Below are 27686 nucleotides of genomic sequence, written 5' to 3'. Positions count from 1 at the left end.
ATTGTTAGCAGCGCTCTGACTCATAGCGAGGGGTCCCAGGCAGTGCCGGACTGGAGTGCCAAGGGCCCACCAGTAACACTGACTCTGGGGGGCCCACTGCTCAGCTACATGCAAACATCATATTACCTTCATTCACGAGTTTGCTAATGTTTCTATATAATAATAAACGGGGTAGTTTATTAAATGAATGAAGAGATGCTGCACTAGAATGTACATTGTGAAACACTAATTCTCATATAGGTGGAGTGGGGCCCACCGGGGGATTCTCCTGTTCTCCTGTGAGCCAGTCCGAGCCTGGTCCCACATGACATCCATGTGATCTGATGTATAAGTATGACAACTTGGTTTTTAACCATATTTTTAGCCTATGTTCAGTATATCTGTTGCTTAATACTGGAGGAGATACAACAGGCAAAAGTAAAAGAAATGTAAGAAAAATATTAGTGAGAATGTATGGAATCAATTTAGAGGGGATATACAGCCAAAATAACAAGCCTTTTATCAGTATATAGTAGTAAAATATACATATCTTTTACTACCTAGTTGATGATGCAAAAGAAGAGCCCACAGTCCTTAGTCTTTCAAGGCGAGAAGGTGAAGTGGATTACAGTTTTTAACCTGGAAGAACTTTTAGATTTAAAAGTCAAGTATCCCGAGGCTCCTCTTATGGTAGGAAACACCAGCATAGGTGAGAACAAAGACATAAAAATGTAATGCATATTAACCGTTACTTTTTGTCTGAGTATCTTGAGGCTTCAGCACTGAACTGAGCAATGTCATCATTACATGGCATTCTCCCCTTCTCTATCTCATCCATTTGCTTCTCTATCTGTACGATCAATAGACGCACTGCTGGGTATAATAGAAATTTTAGAAAGCCAATCTCAACTATTTATATATTGTCTGTTATTTTGGTGGTTTATCTATTCTTCTATAAGGTACATTTATCCTGGCTGATAATTGTGAAATGAGCGTACCGGATTATCAGCCTGTCCAAACAGGCAACCAATCACTCAACAAACGCTTGTTCGTCGGGTGAAATGGATTTTTAATCTTACTTAAAACTCATTGTTCTTGGCAGCACATCACCCTGGTTAAACAGAACAGGCCCGGCGTCAGCACCCAGCGCACCTGGGCAAGTGCCGGGGCCCCGAGCAGGCGGGGGGGGGGGATCACTCGCCGTCAGGCACCCCGGCATGCTATGGGGCCTGTGAGCAGAGATGTCCAGTGCCAGCGAGTGGGCCCCCCGCTTGCTCAGGGCCCCCGCCAGCACAATACTTACCTCTCCCCATTCCCCACAGCTCTGGCCTCTTCCATTATATGGGGGCCAGTATCCTGTATGGAGCATTATATGGGGGTGATTATCCTGTATGGACCATTATATGAGGTCCACTATTCTGTATGGAGCATTATATGGGGTCCATTCTGTATGGAGCATTATATGGGGCCCAGCATGCATGGAGCATTATATGGGGGCCAGTATTCTGTATGGAGCATTATATGGGGGCCAGTATTCTGTATGGAGCATTATATGGGGGCCAGTATTCTGTATGGAGCATTATATGGGGGCCAGTATACTCTATGGAGTATTATATGAGGTCCATTATTCTGTATGGAGCATTATATGGGGTCCATTATTCTGTATGGAGAATTATATGAGGTCCATTATTCTGTATGGAGCATTATATGGGGTCCATTCTGTATGGAGCATTATATGGGGCCCATAATACTGTATGAAGAACTACTGTCCGGTCAGCACTGTGTACTATATATATATTTCTCTGCCGTATCTGTGCATCATGAATTGTGGTATGTGCTAAAGGGGCACACTGAGACCCTTTCTCCTGGGGCCCACGAAAACCTACAGCCATCCCAGAAACAAGACCTAAGCCTTTGGAATCAGTTGATTGATATGCTCTTACCTATGTATTAGAGCAGGGTTCCCCAACTCCAGTCCTCAAGGCCCACCAACAGGTCATGTTTTCAGGATTTCCTTAGTATTGCACAGGTGATAATTCCAGCATCAGCACAGGCAATAGTTACATCACCTGTGCAATACTAAGGAAATCCTGAAAACATGACCTGTTGGTGGGCCTTGAGGACTGGAGTTGGGGAACCCTGTATTAGAGAACATTTCCAGCCAGAGGAGCTCTACATGACTTTCTTGAAATGTGGCACCCATGTTTCAAGGCTCAAACCGCTCTAGCCTCTAATACGATTGCCAGCAATGATATGAGGTGTGTGAGAAATAGTTACCTGAGCAGATACTGTAAGGTTTGAAAGGTTTGAGATAGAACAAGAAAATGTTTCTTTTTAGACTCCGCTTTACTGCGTATGCTGTGGATTGTTAAATATAGTAGAAACTAGGAGCAAAAAAAGTGCAAATAGGCTTTTATGTGATAATAACAATTCTGCAAATAAAGGATATGCTAACCTGATAAGGCTGTGTTACACACAACCATGGATACGCATGAAAACAGCTGCTGCAGATCCACAGGTCTTCCGACCAGGAAAGAGAAAAAATAGGAGCCAAATGTGGTTTATCCGCGCTGCTGAAAGGCAATGAAGACCCAAATGGAAGTATAATAAAGGATTTTATATTTCAAGTTCTTTAGTCAATGTGTTTGTGTCCTAAGGAAGAAGTTTGGAATGACTTTGAAACGCGTTGACTAAAGAACCTAAGATAAAATATCCTTAATTATCCTTATATTTGGATCCTCATTGCCTACCAGCAGCGCAGATAAACCACATTTGGCTCCTTTTTTTTTCTCTTTTGTGGATTGTTAAATAACTGATGACTTTTTACTTCTAGCACCGTCTCTGCTCCTGGTGCGGATTGCCTGAACTCTGTGTACCATTTCTTGTTGCTTAAAAATAAATTAATAAAAACTGTTTTAAAAAAATATATTTTGTGTAAAACCACATTAATGGAAACTGATTACCGTATGCCAAAAGAGAACCAGTATGCATCGTCGGCCTCTTTTTTTGGGGGGGGGTATGTGTGGGTGCATATGCCTATTTGAAAAAGTTCAAACTCTAACAAAAAAACACTTATTATTTCCTTTAGGGCCGGAGATAAAGTCAAAAGGAGTTTTCTACCCAGTTATAATTTCAATTGGAAGAATTCCAGATCTAAATATTGTAAAATATACAAAGGATGGTATGTGCCATAAATTGCATAAATTGATTTCGTAGGTATATACTATAATTATAGTTCTGATTTGACAGGTCTGTTTATTTTGTCTGGCACGACCAATGAACTGACGTCTATGATGCCTGCCCAATGTTCCCCAACATTTGCCTTTAGGGGAATGAAGGATTGGGCAGGTCTGATTTTAGTCTGTTTAATCCATTGTTCTTCTGTGAGATAAAAAGCTCTGGGGAAAATTTCGCAACCACTTGTCCCTATCTGCCCACAGACACCCCGGAGCCCTGGGCCCCCTGGAGGTTTGGGGCCCCGGGCTTTAGCCCAGATTGCCCTCATTATAATCCGCCTATGTGCCCACTCCAATCATAACAATGCTGTTTTCAGAACTGTTCTAGTCTTGGCATCTTAATGCAACTTTTGAGAAATGATAACAATAAAACAATCCTAAAATGATACTTGCATTTTTGAAGATATTTTATTATACTTGATGAGACAAATGTAATAGTAAAAAACACATTTGTATCATTTCTAGGTAGAAAGAAAAGTGGTTAATGGTAAAGATATTTTTGTACCCATGTTTCAGCTTGAAATCTAGGCCCACCTGCAGGTCAAATCATCTGAACGAAAAGGGCTTTTAGATGCTTTAAATTTTAGTCGTAGGATCCGCATGAACATTACACATCTCTAAAACATAAGAATCTTATTATATGTAATTCATTTGAGTCTTCTAGATTACAAGTAAATAACAAACCTTAAAATTTTGTAACCCTCTTAGGGCTGTGTATAGGTGCTGCATGTACTCTGTCCATGTTGAAGGAGACTTTGGAGGAAGCAGTGTCTCAACTCTCATATGAGAAGACTAAGACTTTTCGTGTTCTTTTACAACAGCTGAAATCCCTGGCAGGACAACAGATCAGAAATGTGGCTGTATGTTAAAATGTTATTATTAAACTATTGCTATATAAATAATGCAATGAAATGTCAACTCTAACAATGTTACCCATTAGAAGCTGCATAATATATGTGGTTAGTAAAATATCACGTTAGATACATAGCATGTCTGAATACAATATATCAGCAGCCCTTAAAGAAAATCTGACAGCAGTTCTTGCTATGTAATCTGGCAGCATTATGTGGAAGGGAGAGAGACCCTGATTCTAGCAATGTGTCACTTAGTTTACTGGGTGCAGCAGTTATGATGGAGTCACAGTTTTCTCTGCTGCAGATCTAGCAGAGCTCAGTTGTTGAGCTGTGTATAACCTCGCCCACACCACAGCTTTCTGTGTACAATGTATAGTGACAGAGAGCAGCCAATCAGTGGTTGGACTAAGAAGCACAAGGCCATTTGTCTCCTGCTGATAAAACACTGATTGTATTGAAACAGCAAAAATAGCCCAGTAAGTGACACATCCTTGTAATCAAGGTCTCTGCCCGTACATTATGGTGCTCTCAAATTACATAGCAAAAACCTGCTGACAGTTTCCCCCTTTAAGACCAGTTGAAAAATAGTGCAGGTATCTCAATTCTTTGTTTCTTTTTCATGATTAGAACACTTCATCTATAAATATTACTACTTTATAAAGAATTTAATAACAAGGACTAACTTTAACTCATTCTACAAAACTTTGTTGCAGTCATTAGGTGGACACATAATTAGCCGGAACCCGAATTCTGATCTGAACCCCATACTAGCCTGTGGAAATACTTCACTCAATGTTCTGTCAAAAGGTAAATGATAGAAAATAATTCTTGAAGTGTTCTAAAAAGTAATATGGTGCATCAATACAGATTGGGGTCTGTAGATTCTTCATATAAATGAACACAAAAAGTTACAAGACTTTATATCTTTGTCCAATCAGACTCCATCTATGAAGTATACAAGTATAAAGTACACATGAGTCCTTCCCAATTCAATTCAATTAATTCATTAAATCATCAGGTGGATGATCCCTACTTGACACCATTATGTTGCAGCAATTGTGTGAGATACAAATATTGTATAAAGCACATAATACATAATGCGTGTCATGAACGCCAGCTCTTTTTGCACCACCTGAGATAAAATTCTTATTACATTTCCCCAAATGTTGTTTTCACTTGATATAATAAATGATTGATGCCAATTAAGTCAATTTCAATAGTTTTTTTCCCCATATTCTGTATTTTCTAAATAATGGTATAATTGGTCATAGGAAAAACTCGTCGGATCATTTGCAATGATGACTTCTTCAGATGGAAGGGATCCTCATCTTGTCTCCTGCCAGAAGAAGTTCTGGTGTCTGTGTTCATTCCTTTCACTCAAAAGGTACATTTTGGATTTTGAATACAGTTCAGTTCACAAGTCCAATTGTCTTCCGCTTGTCATCCAGTATTAAAAAAACTAAATCAGTTACAAACGGACCAAAAACAGATGCTCACTTTGGTTTCCGTTTATATTCCGGTTTTGTCTCATTTGTGGCAGATCAGTTTTGATTAGTAAATGCCGCTTATCATAACTTTGACATGTGGCGGTCGCAGTGCCTGTGTCCCACCTCAGCTCTGCCCCTTTATCAGAGCTGGGATGAAAGTGGCATGAAAATGCCAAAAGTTAAGTAATTTTAGCGCAGCTGCCAGCGCACCAAAACTATGTGACTTTTCAAGGATTTTTACACCAGAATACTTGCATTAAAAGCATTGATGAATCGGGCCCTACATCTTTTGATCCAGCTAAAAATTGGATACCTGATGGATTACAGTCAAACAGAAAACATTTTAGGATAAATTTGTTCCCATTCAAATGAATGGATCCTGTGCTTGAACATATTTCCATTATTTCATGTCAAAATATCTCCAAAAATAGAAATAACTACTTGACATGTGAACATAACCTACTATCCAAGATGGTCTGACTATGGACGGAGTTGCTTGAGGGTATAAAGTTGAAGCACTTTTTAAGTGCGTGCCCCAAAAAAAACAATAAATGGCAGAGATTTGTTCTACTCAAATACAACCATGATTTACAGTATATATATCATGCTGTAGTGGCTGTTAGAGGGTCTACACTGTATGTTCTTCACTGGCCTCAGGTCCCAGAATGCCCCATATACAGCTCTAATTTCCTGTTTATCTTTTACTAACTACCGTGTTTCCCCAAAAATAAGACCTACCCCTAAAATAATCCCTATCATGATTTTACAGCATTTTTGCAGTTTGTTTGAAATATAAGCCCTACTCCAAAAATATGCCCTACAAGTCAGGGCCGGCGTTAGGGGAAGTCAAACAGGGCAATTGCCCAGGGACTGCCAGTGTTTCTATTCTGAGGTTAAGACTGCCTAAGGACCTTTGGTGACTTCACAGTCATGTGACCATGATGTCACCAAAGATCTCTTAACTGCAGAAGTCTAGAGGAACTGAACAGGAGAAAAGCTGGTATGCAGGGCCAGCATTAGAGGGAAGTGAGAGCAAGTCGAACAATTTCTCAAGGCCCCCTCTCTCTTAGGGGCCCCCAGCATTTTATTCTAAAGTTAAGACTGCTTAAGGACCTTTGGTGACATTATGGTCATGTGATCATGAAGTCACCAAATGTCACTTCACTACAGGAGTCTAAAGCTGAAGAGGAGGAAGGCTTGTATGTATGTGCACATTGTGTTTATACCAGTGTGTGTGTGTGTGTATATATATATATATATGTACAGTACAGACCAAAAGTTTGGACACACCTTCTCATTTAAAGATTTTTCTGTATTTTCATGACTATGAAAATTGTACATTCACACTGAAGACATCAAAACTATGAATTAACACATGTGGAATTATATACTTAACAAAAAAGTGTGAAACAACTGAAAATATGTCTTATATTCTAGGTTCTTCAAAGTAGCCACCTTTTGCTTTGATGACTGCTTTGCACACTCTTGGCATTCTCTTGAGCTTCAAGAGGTAGTCACCGGAAATGGTTTTCACTTCACAGGTGTGCCCTGTCAGGTTTAATAAGTGGGATTTCTTGCCTTATAAATGGGGTTGGGACCATCAGTTGTGTTGTGCAGAAGTCAGGTGGATACACAGCACATAATTCCACATGTGTTAATTCATAGTTTTGATGCCTTCAGTGTGAATGTACAATTTTCAAAGTCATGAAAATACAGAAAAATCTTTAAATGAGAAGGTGTGCCCAAACTTTTGGTCTGTACTGTATATATGTATGTATGTGCAGTGTGTATGTACAGTGGTGGCCAAGAGTATTGGCACCCCTGCAATTCTGTCAGATAATACTCAGTTTCTTCCTGAAAATGATTGTAATCACAAATTCTTTGGTATTATTATCTTCATTTAATTTGCTTGCAAGGAAAAAACACAAAAGAGAATGAAGCAAAAATCAAGTCATTGATCATTTCACACAAAACTCCAAAAATGGGCCAGACAAAAGTATTGGCACCCTCAGCCTAATACTTGGTTGCACAACTTTTAGTCAAAATAACTGCGAACAGCCGCTTCCGGTAACCATCAATGAGTTTCTTACAATGCTCTGCTGGAATTGTAGACCATTCTTCTTTGGCAAACTGCTCCAGGTCCCTGATATTTGAAGGGTGCCTTCTCCAAACTGCCATTTTGAGATCTCTCCACAGGTGTTCTATTCGATTCAGGTCTGGACTCATTGCTGGCCACCTTAGAAGTCTCCAGTGCTTTCTCTCAAACCATTTTAAAGTGCTTTTGGAAGTGTGTTTTGGGTCATTGTCCTGCTGGAAGACCCATGACCTCTGAGGGAGACCCAGCTTTCTCACACTGGGCCCTACATTATGCTGCAAAATTTGTTGGTAGTCTTCAGACTTCATAATGTCATGCACACGGTGAAGCAGTCCAGTGCCAGAGGCAGCAAATCAACCCCAAAACATCAGGGAACCTCCGACATGTTTGACTGTAGGGACCGTGTTCTTTTCTTTGAATGCCTCTTTTTTTTTCCTGTACACTCTATGTTGATGCTTTTTCCCAAAAAGCTCTACTTTTGTCTCATCTGACCAGAGAACATTCTTCCAAAACGTTTTAGGCTTTCTCAGGTAAGTTTTGGCAAACTCCAGCCTGGCTTTTTTATGTCTCGGGGTAAGAAGTGGGGTATTCCTGGGTATCCTACCATACAGTCCCTTTTCTGTCAGACTCCGATGGATAGTACGGGTTGACACTGTTGTACCCTCGGACTGCAGGGCAGCTTGAACTTGTTTGGATGTTAGTCGAGGTTCTTTATCCACCATCCGCACAATCTTGCATTGAAATCTCTCGTCAATTTATCTTTTCCGTCCACATCTAGGGAGGTTAGCCACAGTGCCATGGGCTTTAAACTTCTTGATGACACTGCGCACGGAAGACACAGGAACATTCAGGTCTTTGGAGATGGACTTGTAGCCTTGAGATTGCTCATGCTTCCTCACAATTTTGTTTCTCAAGTCCTCAGACAGTTCTTTGGTCTTCTTTCTTTTCTCCATGCTCAATGTGGTACACACAAGGACACAGGACAGAGGTTGAGTCAACTTTAATCCATGTTAGCTGGCTGCAAGTGTGATTTAGTTATTGCCAACACCTGTTAGGTGCCACAGGTAAGTTACAGGTGCTGTTAATTACACGAATTAGAGAAGCATCACATGATTTTTCAAACAGTGCCAATACTTTTGTCCACCCCCTTTTTTAGGTTTGGTTTGGAATTATATCCAATTTGGCTTTAGGACAATTCTTTTTGTGTTTTTTCATTGAAGACAAATTAAATGAAGATAATAATACCAAAGAATTTGTGATTGCAATCATTTTCAGGAAGAAACTGAGTATTAGCTGACAGAATTGCAGGGGTGCCAATACTTTTGGCCACCACTGTATGTGCAGTGTGTGTGTATATATATATGTATGTATGTGCAGTGTGTGTGTATATATACATATGTATGTACATTTGTGCCAAAGATGCACGGCACTTGTAAGATTCCTAATTTATTTAATGATGGGCACCTTTTAATGAATTAAGTGCATCTTTCTCCATCGGCCCCGTTCATTAAGGCTGGCCTGCACATCACCCGGTGTAAACAGGAGATACGCTGCCGATAACATGATATGTATAGGGATAGAATGATCTATCAGTGATCGTTCTAACCCCATCATTCTTCATCAGCAGGTGTAAAAAGTAAAAAAATTCATGATGAAATTCAGGGTTTGGAGAGTTGTGTTGATGTTCCAGAATGTGATGAAATATTTGAATAAATGTTGATTTTTTGTTCAAGAATAAATGTGGATTGTTGTTCATGGTAAAAAATAAGATCCCATAAAAAAAACCCTAACCCATCTTTCGGAGAAAAAAATATAAGACCCTGTCTCATTTTCAAAGAAACATGGTAGATTAGTTGAGCTATTAATATTGATGGAGAAAGTTTATCTGAAGTAAAACTTTGGAGCACTTTTGTAGACATAAACTGCACTTACCATATGTTCAGTTCATGGAAAGAGGAACAGTGCAGTAATTCAGGCAGCAGGAAGGACAGAAGCCTCCTCGGGCTCAGTCTAAATATGTTTGTGATTACATAGTGGCATAGTCATATAGTCTGTAAAGCTGAAAAAAGACATCTAACTCAGCTATTCAACCACTCTACAAGACTCGCTGACCACCGCAATGTATGTGACGCACCCCTGGGCCTTCGTCGCGCGGCATCGCGCTCACGGGAGCTTACCCGGAGCCGGATCTGTTGAGGGTTGTAGTCTCGTGGCGGTGACCCGGTCCGTGCCCAGGGAGTCAAACTGAGCGGCGATGTATTAGCGGTAGATGTTGGACGACTACGCCACCCGTTGAATGCAGCGAAGGAGCTGCCGCTGCAGGGCAGACCGCTGAGGCCGGTGGTAGGATTGTGCAGCGTGATAGTATCACCCCCAACGGGAGGGGTATGGCCTCAGGGCAGCCGACGTGGATGATGGGGGTAGCAGGAATCACTCAGAGACGATGCGGTGTAATTCAGGGTCTTTACTGGTGATAAAGATAGACCCTCCCGGAGTACTGGCTAGCGATCGGGGCCTGGTCAGTCCTTGAGCAGATGGGATCTCCCCTGGCCAGGCGGAGTTGTAGGCCTCCCAAACTGACTGTACTCTTCTGGCTACCTTACTAGAGGCGGGTATAAGTAGCCCACGTCCCTGAGTGTACCGTGTGGTGCTCACCCGTATGGCCGGTGACTCGGGGCCTTCTAGTGGCGTCCGCTCCACGACGGCGGTGCTGGTCCCACGCGTGTGACCGTGCCTTCGGGTTTCTTGGCCAGAGGACCTGAAATCCCCTGCCGGGCGGTTTCTGCTGCTGGGTAAAGATTAGTCCCCACAGCCTCGGACTCCGGGTCCGGTGATAGCTTCTCAGTCAGGGCGAGCTCTGCAGCTGCCAGCCCTGACTCCTTATAGCACTGCTCCCACAGAGCTCCTGATGTTCTTTTCCTAGATCTGCTTCTCTTCTCTGTCTCTACTTCTTCTCTACTCACTAACCCTGCCTCAGCCCTAGGTTTATATAGGGGAAGTTCTTCCCCTCCCAGGACTGGGCAGGAGGTGTGGCATGCACAGGATCCCTGACCAAGAGACCTCCCACCTGCTCTCAGACATAACATTGCCGTTACTGTGGAAACCAGACCCCTGGGGTGCCACATTCCCCCCTAGTGAAATTTAGTACTCCGGGACTAAACATATTTTTAGAAAAACATAACAAGGTATAAACAATAATAATACAATAAGAAAAACACATAAAGATGGTTACGGCGTGTCCGCAACCGGGTGCAGTCTTTGAGGAAAACAAAGGTGTCCATTTCACCAAAACAGGGAGACGTAACCAGGTAGGGGTCTGTCCTGCCCCGAGTCCTTAACAGTCTTTTAATCCATTCCTGGGTTACGCTCCAACCAACTGTACAAGGATTCCCGGTAAATCCACCAAGGACTCCTAAAAATAACTAGAAACACATAATTATTTACAAGTAACAGACAGGTGACCACAAATAAAACAATTTAAACACTTCAAATCCTCCAACGTGCGGGTAACTGGCCTCTAGTGGCCCTAGTGGACCTACGGAGTTGACTGTCTGGCCCTGAACTACAGGGTGTAGGAGCTGTCAAGGGTAAACTGGGCAGCTGTCTACGGGCTCTTTGGCTCACTAGGGGTACGGCAGGCTCACTATGAGCAGAGGGTTGATCCTCCTGTTCTGCTTGTGTGGAGTCTGCTGCCTCCTGGACCGGCTGCTCTTCCAGCTCTACCTGTTGCTCCGTAGGCACTTGGGATGCTGGTTGGAGGAACGTGAGGACGGGTACCACAACTGCACCATTGACTTGAATCCAGGATCGAGGGAAGTCTCCGAGCACAGTACTAACCATATCTTCCCTTTCCTCTACGGGTCGAGGGTCTTCTTGCTCTCCTTCTGGGTTCCGTAGCTGTTCGGGACACTTCTTCAGGTGATCCCGGGATACAATGGCTGTGGTTTCCCCTCCGTCTTTACTGATGGTACAAACCTTTGGGTTGTCGTGGCTTGAGGGCAGTACGGTGTACGGGTCCTTCTCCCACTGGTCGTCCAACTTGTGGAGCCGTCTCTTCCTCTTCAAGACCTGCTCTCCGGGTACCAGGGGAACAGCGGGAGCATACTGGTTGTAATTTTTCTCTTGTCTTTCCCTAGCGAGACAGAGACTTCACTCCACGCTCTCCTGTACTTTCCGGTACTGCTGCTGCCTCTCTGTGTCCCAGTCTGCTTCCGGTGAAGTGTCCTCGGGTGTCAGGACTCCCATCTCCAGGTCAACAGGTAGCTTACCAGGCCTTGCCCTCATTAGGTAAGCCGGGGTACAGTTGGTGGAACCTACAGGGATGTAGTTATATAGGTCCACCAGGTCGGGCAGCTTCTCAGGCCACAGACTGCGTTCTTCCAGGGGCAACGTTTTCAGAAGATCCATTACCACCTGGTTCATTTTCTCACAAAGTCCATTAGTTTGCGGATGATAGGGTGTCGTCCTTATCTTCCGGCAGCCATACAGATTGCAGACTTCCTGGAAGACCTCCGCTTCAAAGGCAGGTCCCTGGTCCGTCAGCACTTGGTCCGGGTACCCGTGTGGACGGCAGAAGTGCTGCTGGAAGGCTCTAGCTGCTGTTTGAGCTGTTAAGTCCTTAACGGGGACGACAACCAAGAACCGGGAGTAATGATCCACAATGGTTAACGCGTAGACGTAGCCACTTCTGCTTGGGGTCAGTTTTACATGATCCAAGGCTACCAGTTCCAACGGCTGCTTGGTGACAATGGACTGAAGGGGGGTCTTCTGGCTGGCACGGTCCTTCCTTCTTAGGTTGCACGGGCCACAGTCTCTGCACCACCTCTCGATGGTTCCCCTCATGCCTACCCAGTGGAACCGCCCGCGCAGCAGGAACTCCAGCTTCTTCCATCCGAAGTGTCCAGCCCCGTCGTGGTATGCCTCCATCACCATGGCTGCGTCTCTTCGTGGCACCACTACTTGCCAGATTAGTTCATGCGTCCGGGAGTTAACCATTCTGCGGCACAACTTCCCCTTGTAAAGGAACAGTCGACTCTTCTCAGCCCACAGTTGTTTGGCTTCCTCCGGAGCGTCTGGGTCAAGGCGGGCATCTGGCTGAGTGAGCATCTCCTTCACCAGTCGGACGGCAGGGTCACTGTCTTGCGTTTCCTCCCAGTTGTAGTGAGGCAAGGGGTTAAACGTAGCGGCTTGCTTACTCCTTACCCGATGGGAATACTGGATAGTCCCATGACGGTGGAACGCGGGGAGTTCGACTTCTTCCAATCCCTCTGAATCTTCTCCTACGTCCGGTAGGTTTGGCATCCTGGACAGGGCGTCCGCGTTGGTATTGGATCGTCCTGCCCGGTATTTGATTGTGAACTCGTAGTTGGACAGACGGGCCATCCATCTCTGCTCTAGGGCACCGAGTCTTGCCGTGTCCAGGTGTGTCAACTGGTTGTTATCCGTGTACACGGTGAACCGGGAAGAAGCGAGGTAGTGCTTAAAGCGTTCGGTGACTGCTCACACCACTGCCAGGAACTCTAGCTTAAATGAGCTGTAATTCTCAGGGTTTGTTTCGGTGGGTCGCAGTTTTCGACTGGCGTAAGCGATTACTCGTTCTTTCCCCTGCTGGATCTGGGACAGTACGGCTCCTAGCCCAATGTTACTTGCGTCGGTGTAGAGGATAAAGGGCTGGCTGTAATCAGGGTACGCCAGGATTTTATCCCCCGTGAGGGCCATCTTCAGCTGGCGGAAGGACTCTTCTTCTAACTTCTCCCATTTGAAGGGCGGCTTCTGGTTCTTGGCCTTCCGGGACTGGCCTATCAGGAGGTCCTGCATAGGAGCTGCCTTTTTAGTGAAACCGGGGATGAATCTGCGGTAATAGCCTACCAACCCAAGGAACTGCCGCACTTCCTTTACACTGGAGGGACTTGGCCATTCCTTAATTGCTGTGATCTTATCAGGGTCGGGAGCCACTCCGTCAGCGCTCACCACGTGTCCCAGGTACTGCACCTTTGGTTTTAGGAGGTGACACTTGGAGGGTTTTACCTTTAGGCCGTAGTTTGCCAGAGCTTCGAACACTTCCGCCAGGTGTTTCAGGTGGTCCTCATAAGTCTTGGAATATACGATGACATCGTCCAGGTACAACAGGACCGTCTCGAAGTTTCTGTGGCCCAGACAGCACTCCATTAATCGTTGAAAGGTTCCTGGTGCGTTACAGAGTCCGAACGGCATGCAGGTAAACTCGCTAAGTCCCATCGGGGTGGTGAATGCGGTCTTCTCCCGGTCCGCCTCTGCTACAGGAACCTGCCAGTACCCGCTAGTGAGATCCAAGGTAGAGAAGAAGTTAGCAGATCTTAAAGCAGCCAAAGACTCCTCTATCCTTGGTAAGGGGTACGCATCCTTGTGTGTGATACGGTTGATTTTCCGGTAATCTACACACATCCTCATGGTGTTGTCTTTCTTTTTGACTAAGACTAGTGGAGCTGCCCAGGGGCTACAGCTATCCCTGATCACCCCAGCCTCCTTCATGTCCCTAAGCATCCCCTTGGCGTGTTGGTAGTGTGCAGGGGGTACGGGTCGATACCTCTCTTTTATGGGAAGATGGTCTCCCGTGGGGATGTGGTGTTCTACCCCCTTGACTCGCCCGAAGTCTAACGGGTGTTTACTAAACACTCTCTCGTACTCTTGAACCACCCGATAGACTCCCTGTCTCTGATGTGAGGGAGTGGAGTCAGTACCCAAATGTAGTTGCTGACACCAGTCCTCCATTGTTTCCTTAGAGCCGTTACTTTCCTCCGGGGAAGATGGAGGCAAGGGTTCTACGGACTGTATGGAATTTTGATTGATGGTATACAATTTGGCTAGCGTGGCATACCGGGGCAGGTACACTTCCCTCTTCCCGATATTTATTATACGAACGGGCACCCTCCCATGGCGTACATTGACCACCCCCCGTGCTGTCAAAATGGTGGGCCTACTGTCTGAGTAAACTGGTTCTACCATTGCCTGGTAATCTCTACCTCTCAGACCAATAGCTGCCCGGCACCAAATCATCATTTCACTTTTTGGGGGCATGGCAATAGGAAAAGGGTCACACATTCTTACGCTACCAATCTCACCACCGGAGAGTTCTATCTGTTGCCGTCGCATCAGTGCCCGGATCTCTTTCTGGAGCACTCGCTGCTGGCTGGAGCTGGTGTTCTTGGCAACCTGCTGTAAAAGGAAAATCACCTCTGCAAGACAATTTTCAATTACATTAGTTCCTAGAGTTATCTTTGGGTGACTCTCGCGCTTGTCAATGTCTACAATGATCAGTCCCTGTGCCGCCAATTCGACTCTACCGATTTTAATGGTCACCTCTTTAAATCCAATCTGTGGCACGGGCTGACCATTGCTGGCGATGATACTCAAGTCGTCGTCAGGGTAGCGGGTGATATCCGAGTCATTCCAGTACTGCTTGAAGAGCACGTACGGGATAGTGGTATCCTGTGACCTGGTGTCCAGTAGGGCACTCATGGGGATGCCATCCAGTACCACGGGCAAGACTGGACGTCCTCCCACATATTTGTCGCGCCAGTTCGATGGGCCTGATGATCTTTTTCCTGGGGTTTGGCCCTCTACCCCAGGTTGTGCCAGTTTAAAGGACAGTACCTTGCCATATGTCCGGGTTGATTGCAGCGGCGGCAGATGGGTTGTCCGTCCTCGTTGTATCGGTCGCTGGGTCTTCCTCTGGCCGGTGTGGTCCTCCTTGGTCGACGCCACGGGATGTCCTCCGGTCCGGATGCCAGCTGGATCTTCCCTGGAGTGGAAACCTGTAAAGACTGCACAGTTCGGGTTAGCGCGGCAACGCTTTTAGCTAGCTCTTGGACCTGATGGTGCAGGTCTGGAGCCGGGTCATTGTTCAAAGCCTGCGCATCAGCTCCCACAGGCCCTGCCGACAAGGGTGCCGCCTCCTGGTGGTAAGTGGTAGTGGGGCGTCTGTGGGTCACAACGCCACCTGGTGCCGGTTCTCGGAGCACCCGGATGGCTCTGTCCTTGAACTGTGCAAATCCCAGATGAGGGTCCTGTAAGGCCATTGCCCGCAACTGGGTTCGGTGGGCATTGCAATATAAACCCTCTATAAATTGTTCAGTCAACAGCCTGTCCTCGTCTCCCACGCCGTCAGGGTCGGTCTGCTTAATGGCTCTCAGGGCCTCTTGTAGGTTCAGGGCATAGTCCCTTATACTCTCGTGTGCTCGCTGCTTGCACCCGTAGAATCTAAGCTTGATCTCGGCTGAGGTGCGGGTATCAAAGGTGTCCCTCAGCCGGGTTAGTATCCCTGCAACAGTCCTTCCCCCAGGTGGCCAGGACTTTATCTCCCTTTGGGCTGCCCCGGTTAATTGGGCCACCAGGATGCTCACTTTTTGCTCTTCTGTGAGGGGATACACCTGGAAGAGGCTATCCAGCTTTTCTCTAAAGTCATGCAGGGTATGTGACTCCCCTGAGTACTGGGGTAGCCAGGCCGCTCCCGGGATATAGGGCATGGTGAAAGGCATGACTGCAGCAGCGGTGGCGCTGGCGGGGGTTGAGGCAGTGAAGCTCTCCTCCGTATCCGACATCTTCCTCCCCCCTAGTGGACCGTGGCCTACCTTGCGATGATCCTCTTCCGTAGGCCGCGGCTCCGCAGTGGATCGTCAGGGTTGAGGACCTTCCGTCGCGCTCCTGTGATGTCGGCGTCTGCTGGGCTCCTTCCAGGACCATACGCAACGTCCGGACATGAGGCGGGGCTTCAATTCTCGCGCGCTTTCGGAGTCCACGCCCCTCTTCTTCCCGCGCGGCGTCTTCAAGATGGCGTCCAACGGCGGGAAAACTCCACGGATGGCGGGAAGAAGGCAGAAGATGGCGCCGGATGGCGGGAAAACTTCGCGGATGGCGGGAAGAAGACAGAAGATGGCGCCGGATGGCGGGAATCTTCACCACTGGTAAGTTTGAACAGTCTTTTTCAGGCACGCAGTACCCGGTGGTTGCGGGCACGAGATCCTGCCGACTACGCCAAAAGTTGACGCACCCCTGGGCCTTCGTCGCGCGGCATCGCGCGCACGGGAGCTTACCCGGAGCCGGATCTGTTGAGGGTTGTAGTCTCGTGGCGGTGACCCGGTCCGTGCCCAGGGAGTCAAACTGAGCGGCGATGTATTAGCGGTAGATGTTGGACGACTACGCCACCCGTTGAATGCAGCGAAGGAGCTGCCGCTGCAGGGCAGACCGCTGAGGCCGGTGGTAGGATTGTGCAGCGTGATAGTATCACCCCCAACGGGAGGGGTATGGCCTCAGGGCAGCCGACGTGGATAATGGGGGTAGCAGGAATCACTCAGAGACGATGCGGTGTAATTCAGGGTCTTTACTGGTGATAAAGATAGACCCTCCCGGAGTACTGGCTAGTGATCGGGGCCTGGTCAGTCCTTGAGCAGATGGGATCTCCCCTGGCCAGGTGGAGTTGTAGGCCTCCCAAACTGACTGTACTCTTCTGGCTACCTTGCTAGAGGCGGGTATAAGTAGCCCACGTCCCTGAGTGTACCGTGTGGTGCTCACCCGTATGGCCGGTGACTCGGGGCCTTCTAGTGGCGTCCGCTTCACGACGGCGGTGCTGGTCCCACGCGTGTGACCGTGCCTTCTGGTTTCTTGGCCAGAGGACCTGAAATCCCCTGCCGGGCGGTTTCTGCTGCTGGGTAAAGATTAGTCCCCACAGCCTCGGACTCCGGGTCCAGTGATAGCTTCTCAGTCAGGGCGAGCTCTGCAGCTGCCAGCCCTGACTCCTTATAGCACTGCTCCCACAGAGCTCCTGATGTTCTTTTCCTAGATCTGCTTCTCTTCTCTGTCTCTACTTCTTCTCTACTCACTAACCCTGCCTCAGCCCTAGGTTTATATAGGGGAAGTTCTTCCCCTCCCAGGACTGGGCAGGAGGTGTGGCATGCACAGGATCCCTGACCAAGAGACCTCCCACCTGCTCTCAGACATAACATTGCCGTTACTGTGGAAACCAGACCCCTGGGGTGCCACATATGCAAGATAATAAAATGAGAAAACGTACTAGTTGTCGAAGATGATGGCAGTCGTATTTGGAAACTCACTGCTTTTCTCTCTCGGTAGATAAGCCACTGTGCTTTTATTTATTCTCTCCAGTGGCCCTTTTATACCCATGAGATTTTTCATTTTTGCACAGCCATATGAGGGTTAGTTTTTTGCGGCACGAGTTGCAGTTTTGAATGACACAATTCACTTCACCATATAATGGACAGGCACATAGGAAGAAAAATTCAAGTGGTGAAAAAAAAATGCAATTCTGCCATCATTTTTTGGGTTTCATTTTACAGTATTTACTGTCCGGTTAAAATGACCTAGCAATGATTTGGCAGGTTAGTAGGGAAATAACAATCATGCATAGTTTTATTATTTTATGGGATAAAATAATTCAAAATTAAAAAAAAAAAAGTTTTCTTCTGCCATTTTCTGATACTTGGAACTTTTTTTATTTTTCTGCTTATGGAGCTTTTTTTTGTGTGCGTGTGTTTATTGATAAACTGAGAAAAGGGGGCTGATTAGAATTATTATTTTCTAGATTTCTAAAACATTTTTAAACATTCCTGCATGTTCACACCAGAGATCACTCTGTTTAAATACTGCTGTCAGTGACTGATAGCATCATCTAAACCAGAGGTCCTCAAACTTTTTAAACAGGGGCCTGTTCACGGTCCCTCAGACCATTGGAGGGCAGAATATAGTTAAAAAAAACTATGAACAAATTCCTATGCACACTGCACATATCTTATTTTGAAGTAAAAATACAAAACTGGAACAAATACAATATTTAAAATGAAGAACAAGTAAAGTTAAATCAACCAACTTACCGGTATTTCAATAGGCAGGTAAATGTCCCCAATAGGCAGCATAGGTCCCCAATAGGCAGGTAAATGTCACCAATAGGCAGCATAGGTCCCCAATAGGCAGGTAAATGTCCCCAATAGGCAGGTAAATGTCCCCAATAGGCAGCATAGGTCGCCAATAGGCAAGTAAATGTCCCCAATCGGCAGCATAGGTCCCCAATAGGCAGGTAAATATCCCCAATAGGCAGCATAGGTCTCCAATAGGCAGGTAAATATCCCCAATAGGCAGGTAAATGTCCCCAATAGGCAGAATAGGTCCCCAATAGGCAGGTAAATGTCCCCAATAGGCAGGTAAATGTCCCCAATAGGCAGCATAGGTCCTCAATAGGTAGGTAAATGTCCCCAATAGGCAGCATAGGTCTCCAATAGGTAGGTAAATGTCCCCAATAGGCAGCATAGGTCTCCAATAGGCAGGTAAATGTCCCCAATAGGCAGGTAAATGTCCCCAATAGGCAGCATAGGTCCTCAATAGGTAAGTAAATGTCCCCAATATGCATGTGTGGCGCCCCTGAGGGTTCAGTCGCCACAGAGATGCTGCACCTCATCCAGAGGTGTGGTGTCTCCCTTCTCTCAGGTAAGATGGGAGTGCTGCACGGAACCCCAAACACCTACATCCAACACCACACTGCTCCAGGCCAGCAGGAGGGGCAAGACGCAATGTAGTTTTCTGCTGAGCCCTGACCCTGGCTGGAGTAGGGGGGAACCCAAAGGTAGGGGGAACCAATAGTGGTTGTGGGTGGAGGAAGTAGATACAGGAAGCACTTATACAGTAGGTATATAATAGGAAGCCATATTAGGGCAAGGAGTAGAAGTGAGGGCGGTTCAGAGGAACAGTCCGGGAGCAGATGCTCAGCAGGAGCTCTGCTCCACAAGTTAGGGCCCAAGATAAAGGCCACGGAGGGGAGCAGGGAGTAGGCTCTGTTCTAAAGAAAGGATCCCAGGGGGTACGGCGCGTGCAGGACGGCACCCATATGCCCCTCTCCTGCCAGGTGTCAGGAGGGATCGGTTGCTTCATTCTAATCTCCAGGGGATCAAGTTGGTTCCGGATCCGACGTACAGGAAGGACTTCAGCATACCCGAGCGGGATTGAGAGTGGGCAGCGTAGGGCAGCGGTGAGAAGGACTAAGTAAGAAAATGGTCAAAGTAGGAACACGAGAAAGTGGGGTTCCGCCAGGCATTCCTAAGCTGCTTGCAGAAGGATTGAACCCCTGTCCGGTGAACGCATTGCGCCGAGGGAGGCCTTTACCTGTAAAGTGCACTTGTGAATTGCCTAAGGACTGTAAGTAAAACCTTGGACGACTGCATCGAACAGCCTCTGTCTGTTTCTTCACCGGCGCCATTTGTCCTCCCCGCACCACAACGCCCAGCGCACCATCCATTCATTTACACTGCCCTGAGGCCCACTCCGCCTGTGGGGAGCTGTACCATCTCTAGCTGCCTTAACACCTGCCTCAGAGGACTGAGGCAGCGCTAGTGACCTTCACCAGACACCACAGGTGGCGTCACGAACTCTCTGAACTTTTACTGATCATGGATACCCCTTTGTGCACTGACCGCCCTGGGCCAGCCACCGTGATTTCTCCCAAAGATTCCCCCGAGGCCCCGGGGGCGCGTCACATGACAGACCGGACCCAGCGTTAAAAATAAAAAAAATACCAGTACTCACCTATGTACCCCACTGCTCTGAATAGGCGCCCGCTCGATTCCGTCTACTTCTGGCACAGGCGTGTGACGTCATCACGTTGTCTGTGCTGTACACTGCGTTCCAAATTATTATGCAAATAATATTTTCTCAGATTTTCCCAAATTACCTATATGAATTGCAGTCATTGTAATTTTCCAGTCAAATAACTATTAGAGTACAATTGAAAGGTTTTTGTACAAACTGCCTATGATAACAGTATATTTTTAAAAAAATAAAAAACTCAAACTGCACTCAAAATGCATGTTCCAAATTATTATGCACAGCAGCGTTTTCAACCTTTTCATTTTAATAAAGAACAAAAAAATGGTCATTTTTTGAAATTATAAACATTAGCAGGTTATTACAAACTGAAATCAAACAGTTTTCAACTCAAAACTTTATTCTAGGTGATGTTACATTTGCACATAGGACCGCTTGTTTTAAAGGAGCTTCTGAACTCTCTCGTCCTTTGAATTTGTCAGGTTTTGGATGGTTTCTGCTTTAATAGTTTTGCATGAGGACAGAATACCCTCATTATCATGCATGAAATGATCTCGATGGTCCAGATGAATGGAGTGGAGGATGGCTGGTTGATGGACACCCCATGCAAACACGGCTACGGCGCTAACAAGGAGGAGGTGGAGTAATGTTTTGGGCTGGAATCATGGGAAGAGAGATTGTCGGTAAAGATGAACTCCATAATGTATGCTGAGCTTCTCAAACAGCACTTCCTTCCATGGTTCAAGAAGAAGAACCGTGCATTCCGCAGCAAGATCATTTTCATGCATGATAATGCCCCGTCTCATGCTGCACATAACACATCTGCATCTCTGGCTGCTATGGGCATAAAAGGAGACAAACTTATGGTGTGGCACCCATGGTCCCCTGACCTCAACCCCATTAAGAACCTCTGGAGCATCATCAAAAGGAGTGTCTATGATGGCGGGAGGCAGTTCACATCTAAGCAACAGCTCTGGGAGGGTATTCTGTCCTCATGCAAAACAATTGAAGCAGAAACCATCCAAAACCTGACAAATTCAATGGACAAGAGAGTTCAGAAGCTCCTTTCGAACAAGGGGTCCTATGTGCAAATGTAACATCACCTAGAATAAAGTTTTGAGTTGAAAACTGTTTGATTCCAGTTTGTAATAACCTGCTAATGCTTATAATTTCAAAAATGACCATTTTTTTTGTTCTTTATTAAAATATAGGTAATTTGGGAAAATCTGAGAAAATATTATTTGCATAATAATTTGGAACACAGTGTATACGGAGGGCTGCAAGTCTTCTGGAGTGGCAGCGCATCGCCTTTACTCGTCACCTCGTTGTTCCGCCCACGATTACAGGGCTCACCGACATTGAACTGTCGTCTGCTAAGCAGGACAGGCAGTGGTGACAAAAACACCCGGCGGGCCAGATAAAAATCCTCAGCGGGCCGTATGTGGCCCGTGGGCCGTAGTTTGAGGACCCCTGATCTAAACAGTTAGGCTTCGTGCCCACTCTGCGTGTTTCAAGCTTTTTCACCGCGGAATTTCCGCAGCGAAAACGTTTAAAAAACGCTTGGTAATATGTGCCCCATGTTCCCCAATGATAATCCGCATGTGCTGTGCACATGCTGCAGAAATTTCCGCTGCGGATTATCATTGCGGAAAAATCCGCAGCATGTCTATTAATTTTGCGGAAACACGGTGTAATTGCCGCTATTGACTTGCATTGAATCGCATAATATCCGCATGACTACATGTGCACATGCAGATATTAAGCGATTCTATGCACAGATGGTACCCGGGTCTGGAGAAGAGGAGACTCTCCTCCAGACCCGGGTAACATAGTACCTGGAGTTAAAAAATAATTAAAATAAAAAAAAAACATTATACTCACCTTCTGATGGCCCCCAGTCTCCTGTACAGTGTGTCCGGTGTCTTCAGCGGCTCGCAGTGTTGTAAAAGGACCTTCCATGACGTCATTTAGTCATGTGACAGGTCACACGACTGCGACGTCGTGACTTGTCACATGACTAAATGACGTCATGGAAGGTCCATTTACACCACCGCGAGCCGCTGAAGACACCGGAGAAGGAGACCGGGGGCCATCGGAGGGTGAGTATACACTGTGTGCAGAATTATTAGGCAAGTTGTATTTTAGAGGATTATTTTTATTATTGATCAACAACTATGTTCTCAATCAACCCAAAAGACTCATAAATATCCAAGCTTAACCCCTTAAGCCCCGCGGGTGGTTTGCACGTTAATGACCGGGCCAATTTTTACAATTCTGACCACTGTCACTTTATGAGGTAATTACTCTGGAACGCTTCAACGGATCCCCCTGATTCTGAGACTGTTTTTTCGTGACATACTGTACTTCATGATTGTGGAAAAATTTCTTCGATATCACTTGCGTTTATTTGTGAAAAAAACGGAAATTTGGCGAAAATTTTGAAAATTTTGCAATTTTCAAAATTTGAATTTTTAAGCCCTGAAATCAGAGCGATATGTCACACAAAAGAGTTAACAAATAACATTTCCCACATGTATACTTTACATCAGCACAATTTTGGAACCAAAATTTTTTTTTGTTAGGGAGCTATAAGGGTTAAAAGTTGACCAGCGATTTCTCATTTTTCCAACAAAATTTACAAAACCATTTTTTTAGGGACCACATCACATTTGAAGTCACTTTGAGAGGTCTTTATGACAGAAAATACCCAAAAGTGACACCATTCTAAAAACTGCACCCCTCAAGGTGCTCAAAACCACATTCAAGAACTTTATTAACCCTTCAGGTGCTTCACAGGAATTTTTTGAATGTGGAAGAAAAAAATGAACATTTAACTTTTTTCACAAAAATGTTACTTTAGACCCAATTTTTTTTATTTTCACAGGGGTAACAAGAAAAAATGGACCCCAAAATTTGTTGTGCAATTTCTCCTGGGCACGCAGATACCCAATATTTGGGGAAAAAACACTGTTTGGGCGCACGGCAGGGCTCGGAAGGGAAGGAGCGCCATTTGACTTTTTGATTGTAAAATTTGCTTGAATAATTAGCGGACGCCATGTTGTGTTTGGAGAGCCCATGTGTGCCCAAACTTTGGAGCTCCCCCACAAGTGACCCCATTTTGGAAACTAGACCCCCCAAGGCACCTTTCTAGATGCATAGTAAGCACTTGGAACCCCCAGGTGCTTCACAAATTGATTCGTAACAATGAAAAAGTGAAAAAAAAGACACTTTTTCATTTTTATGAATCAATTTGTGAAGCACCTGAGGGTTCCAAGTGCTCACAATGCATCTAGATAGGTGCCTTGGGGGGTCTAGTTTCCAAAATGGGGTCACTTGTGGGGGAGATCCAATGTTTGGGCACACAGCGGCTCTCCAAACGCAACATGGTGTCGCTAACAATTTGAGCAGATTTTCCGTTAAATTTGTTAGAGGACACCATGTTGCATTTGAGAGAGTCCCTGTGTGCCCAAACATTGGAGCTCCCCCACAAGTGACCCCATTTTGGAAACTACACCCCCCAAGGCACCTATCTAGATGCACAGTGAGCACTTGGAACCCCCAGGTGCTTCACAAATTGATTCGTAACAATGAAAAAGTGAAAAAAAAAACACTTTTTCATTTTTATGAATCAATTTGTGAAGCACCTGGGGTTCCAAGTGCTCACTATGCATCTAGATAGGTGCCTTGGGTGGTCTAGTTTCCAAAATGGGGTCACTTGTGGGGGAGCTCCAATATTTGGGCACACAGCGGCTCTCTAAATGCAACATGGTGTCCGCTAACAAATTTAACGCAAAATTGGCTCAAATTGTTAGCGACACCATGTTGCGTTTGGAGAGCCGCTGTGTGCCCAAACATTGGAGCTCCCCCACAAGTGACCCCATTTTGGAAACTAGACCCCCCAAGGCACCTATCTAGATGCATAGTGAGCACTTGGAACCCCCAGGTGCTTCACAAATTGATTCGTAACAATGAAAAAGTGAAAAAAAAAACACTTTTTCATTTTTATGAATCAATTTGTGAAGCACCTGGGGGTTCCAACTGCTCACTATGCATCTAGATAGGTGCCTTGGGGGGTCTAGTTTCCAAAATGGGGTCACTTGTGGGGGAGCTCCAATGTTTGGGCACACAGGGACTCTCTAAATGCAACATGGTATCCGCTAACAAATTGAATGGAAAATCGGCTCAAATTGTTAGCGGACACCACATTGCGTTTGGAGAGCCCCTCTGTGCCCAAACTTTGGAGCTCCCCCACAAGTGACCCCATTTTGGAAACTAGACCCCCCAAGGCACCTTTCTATATGCATAGTGAGCACTTGGAACCCCCAGGTGCTTCACAAATTGATTCGTAATAATGAAAAAGTGAAAAAAAAAACACTTTTTCATTTTTACGAATCAATTTGTGAAGCACCTAGGGGTTCCAAGTGCTCACTATGCATCTAGATAGGTGCCTTGGGGGGTCTAGTTTCCAAAATGGGGTCACTTGTGGGGGAGCTCCAATGTTTGGGCACACAGGGACTCTCTAAATGCAACATGGTATCCGCTAACAAATTGAATGGAAAATCGGCTCAAATTGTTAGCGGACGCCACATTGCGTTTGGAGAGCCCCTCTGTGCCCAAACTTTGGAGCTCCCCCACAAGTGACCCCATTTTGGAAACTAGACCCCCCAAGGCACCTTTCTAGATGCATAGTGAGCACTTGGAACCCCCAGATGCTTCACAAATTGATTCGTAATAATGAAAAAGTGAAAAAAAAAACACTTTTTCATTTTTATGAATCAATTTGTGAAGCACCTGGGGTTCCAAGTGCTCACTATGCATCTAGATAGGTGCCTTGGGGGGTCTAGTTTCCAAAATGGGGTCACTTGTGGGGAAGCTCCAATGTTTGGGCACACAGGGACTCTCCAAATGCAACATGATATCCGCTAACAATTTGAGCCGACAATTTGTTAGCGGATATCATGGTGCATTTGGAGAGTCCCTGTGTGCCCAAACATTGGAGCTCCCCCACAAGTGACCCCATTTTGGAAACTAGACCCCCCAAGGCACCTATCTAGATTCATAGTGAGCACTTGGAACCCCAGGTGCTTCACAAATTGATTCCTAAAAATGAAAAAGTGTTTTTTTTTTCACTTTTTCATTTTTACGAATCAATTTGTGAAGCACCTGGGGGTTCCAAGTGCTCACTATGCATCTAGAAAGGTGCCTTGGGGGGTCTAGTTTCCAAAATGGGGTCACTTGTGGGGGAGCTCCAAAGTTTGGGCACAGAGGGGCTCTCCAAACGCAATGTGGTGTCCGCTAACAATTTGAGCCGATTTTCCATTCAATTTGTTAGCGGATACCATGTTGCATTTAGAGAGTCCCTGTGTGCCCAAACATTGGAGCTCCCCCACAAGTGACCCCATTTTGGAAACTAGACCCCCCAAGGCACCTATCTAGATTCATAGTGAGCACTTGGAACCCCAGGTGCTTCACAAATTGATTCATAAAAATGAAAAAGTGTTTTTTTTTTCACTTTTTCATTTTTACGAATCAATTTGTGAAGCACCTGGGGGTTCCAAGTGCTCACTATGCATCTAGATAGGTGCCTTGGGGGGTCTAGTTTCCAAAATGGGGTCACTTGTGGGGGAGCTCCAATGTTTGGGCACACAGGGGCTCTCCAAACGCAACATGGCGTCCGCTAACAATTTGATCCGATTTTCCATTCAATTTGTTAGCGGACACCATGTCGCGTTTGGAGAGCCCGTGATGTGCCTAAACAGTGGAGCTCCCCCACAAGTTTCCCCATTTTGGAAACTATACCCCTCAAGGATTTTATTAAGGTGTATAGTGAACATTTTGAACCCAGAGGTACGGCACATTATTTGTTTACATTAGGTCATCATATTGAATAAGTTGTCATTATTCTTGAGCGCAAGTGCTCGCTACTTGAGTTTGCATCGGGTACTCAGGTATGCACCATGTACAGCGTGTGCTCGAGTGACATGTTCGAGTCCCTGCTCCGCATGTTTCACGGTTATTAGACACCCAAAAAAAAACATGCGGGGATCACTCGTGCATGGCAGGCAATCCCCGTAAAGTTTTTTGGCCGCGAAGCATATGGGGCAGAGACTCGAGCATGTCACTCAAATACCCACGATACTCAATGCATACCAGAGCACCCGATGCAAACTCAAGTAGCGAGCACTTGCTCTCAACACTAGTCGCCATATCGTCATCTTTTTCTCTTACTTTTGAAAAAAATCCCAACCCCAGCCCTAACCCTAGCACAACCCTAGCCCCAGCACAACCCTAGCCCCAGCACAACCCTAGCCCCAGCACAACCCTAGCCCCAGCACAACCCTAGCCCCAGCACAACCCTAGCCCCAGCACAACCCTAGCCCCAGCACAACCCTAGCCCCAGCACAACCCTAGCCCCAAACCCAGCCCTAACCCTAGCCCAATCCTAACCCAAGAGTTTATTTTTGACGCCGTTCCTTGTGCGGTATAAGTGATTAGACGACTTTATTCTTCGGGTCGGTGTGATTACAGCAATGCCAGAATCATATGGGGTTTTTATGACTGACAGCTGTCACACACTAAAAGACGCATTTTTTGTAAAATCTAGTTTTTGCATCGCCATATTTTGAGAGCTATAATTTTTCCAGATTTTGGCAGACAGTCATGTGACGGCTCGTTTTTTGCGGGATGACTTGACGTTGTTATTGGTGCCATTTTCAGGCACGTGACATTTTTTGATCGCTTTCTATTCCGATTTTTGGGAGGCAGAATAAACAAAAACCAACAATTCAGGAATTGTTTTTTTTTTTTTTTTTATTCCGTTCCGCGTGTGGTAAAATTGATGAGGTAGCTTTATTCTTCGGGTCAGTACGTTTACAGCGGTACCACATTTGTATCATTTTTCTATGTTTTGGCGCTTATACACAATAAAAGCTATTTTATAGAAAAAAATATTTTTTAGTATCGCTTTATTCTGAGAGCTATAACTTTTTTATTTTTCGGCTGATGGAGCTGTATGGCAGCTTGTTTTTTGCGGGACGAGATGACGTTTTCAGCGGTATCATTTTTATTTATATGCGTCTTTTTGATCGCGTGTTATTCCACTTTTTGTTTGGCGGTATGGTGATAAAGCATTGTTTTTTGCTTCGTTTTTTTTTTTTTTTTTTTACCGTGTTCACTGAAGGGGTTAACTAGTGGGACAGTTTTATAGGTCAGGTTGTTCCGGACGCGGCGATACCAAATATGTGTACTTTTATTGTTTTTTTTTTATTTTTTTTATAATAATATTTATTGATGGGTACATTATATTTTTATTTTTGGTGTATTATTTTTTTTATTTTTTATAATATTTTTGCACATTTTTTTTTTTTTTTTCCACTTTCACACAGTTTATACACTTTATTACTTTGTCCCACTCTGGGACTTTCACTTTTTTTTTTCTGATCGCCTGCAT

General features: G+C 45.5%; 1 protein-coding gene across 1 annotated transcript in view; it reads left to right on the top strand.

Annotated features, from left to right (window-relative positions):
- Nucleotides 1-27686, top strand: part of LOC141161552 (aldehyde oxidase 1-like) — a 536896-nt gene that overhangs the window by 380062 nt on the left and 129148 nt on the right. The window contains exons 9-13 of the mRNA XM_073646509.1: nucleotides 544-688; nucleotides 3068-3160; nucleotides 3924-4075; nucleotides 4783-4876; nucleotides 5341-5453. Of these exons, the coding sequence (XP_073502610.1) occupies nucleotides 544-688; nucleotides 3068-3160; nucleotides 3924-4075; nucleotides 4783-4876; nucleotides 5341-5453 (597 nt within the window). The remainder of the gene's footprint in view (nucleotides 1-543; nucleotides 689-3067; nucleotides 3161-3923; nucleotides 4076-4782; nucleotides 4877-5340; nucleotides 5454-27686) is intronic.

The sequence above is a fragment of the Phyllobates terribilis genome, unplaced genomic scaffold (assembly GCF_046119375.1).
Source record: "Phyllobates terribilis strain yellow unplaced genomic scaffold, ASM4611937v1 Scaffold_9__5_contigs__length_417890890, whole genome shotgun sequence".
NCBI classification, from domain to species: domain Eukaryota; kingdom Metazoa; phylum Chordata; class Amphibia; order Anura; family Dendrobatidae; genus Phyllobates; species Phyllobates terribilis.
The sequence above is the reverse complement of the archived record's forward strand: the minus strand, read 5'-3'. Positions and strand labels throughout refer to the sequence as shown.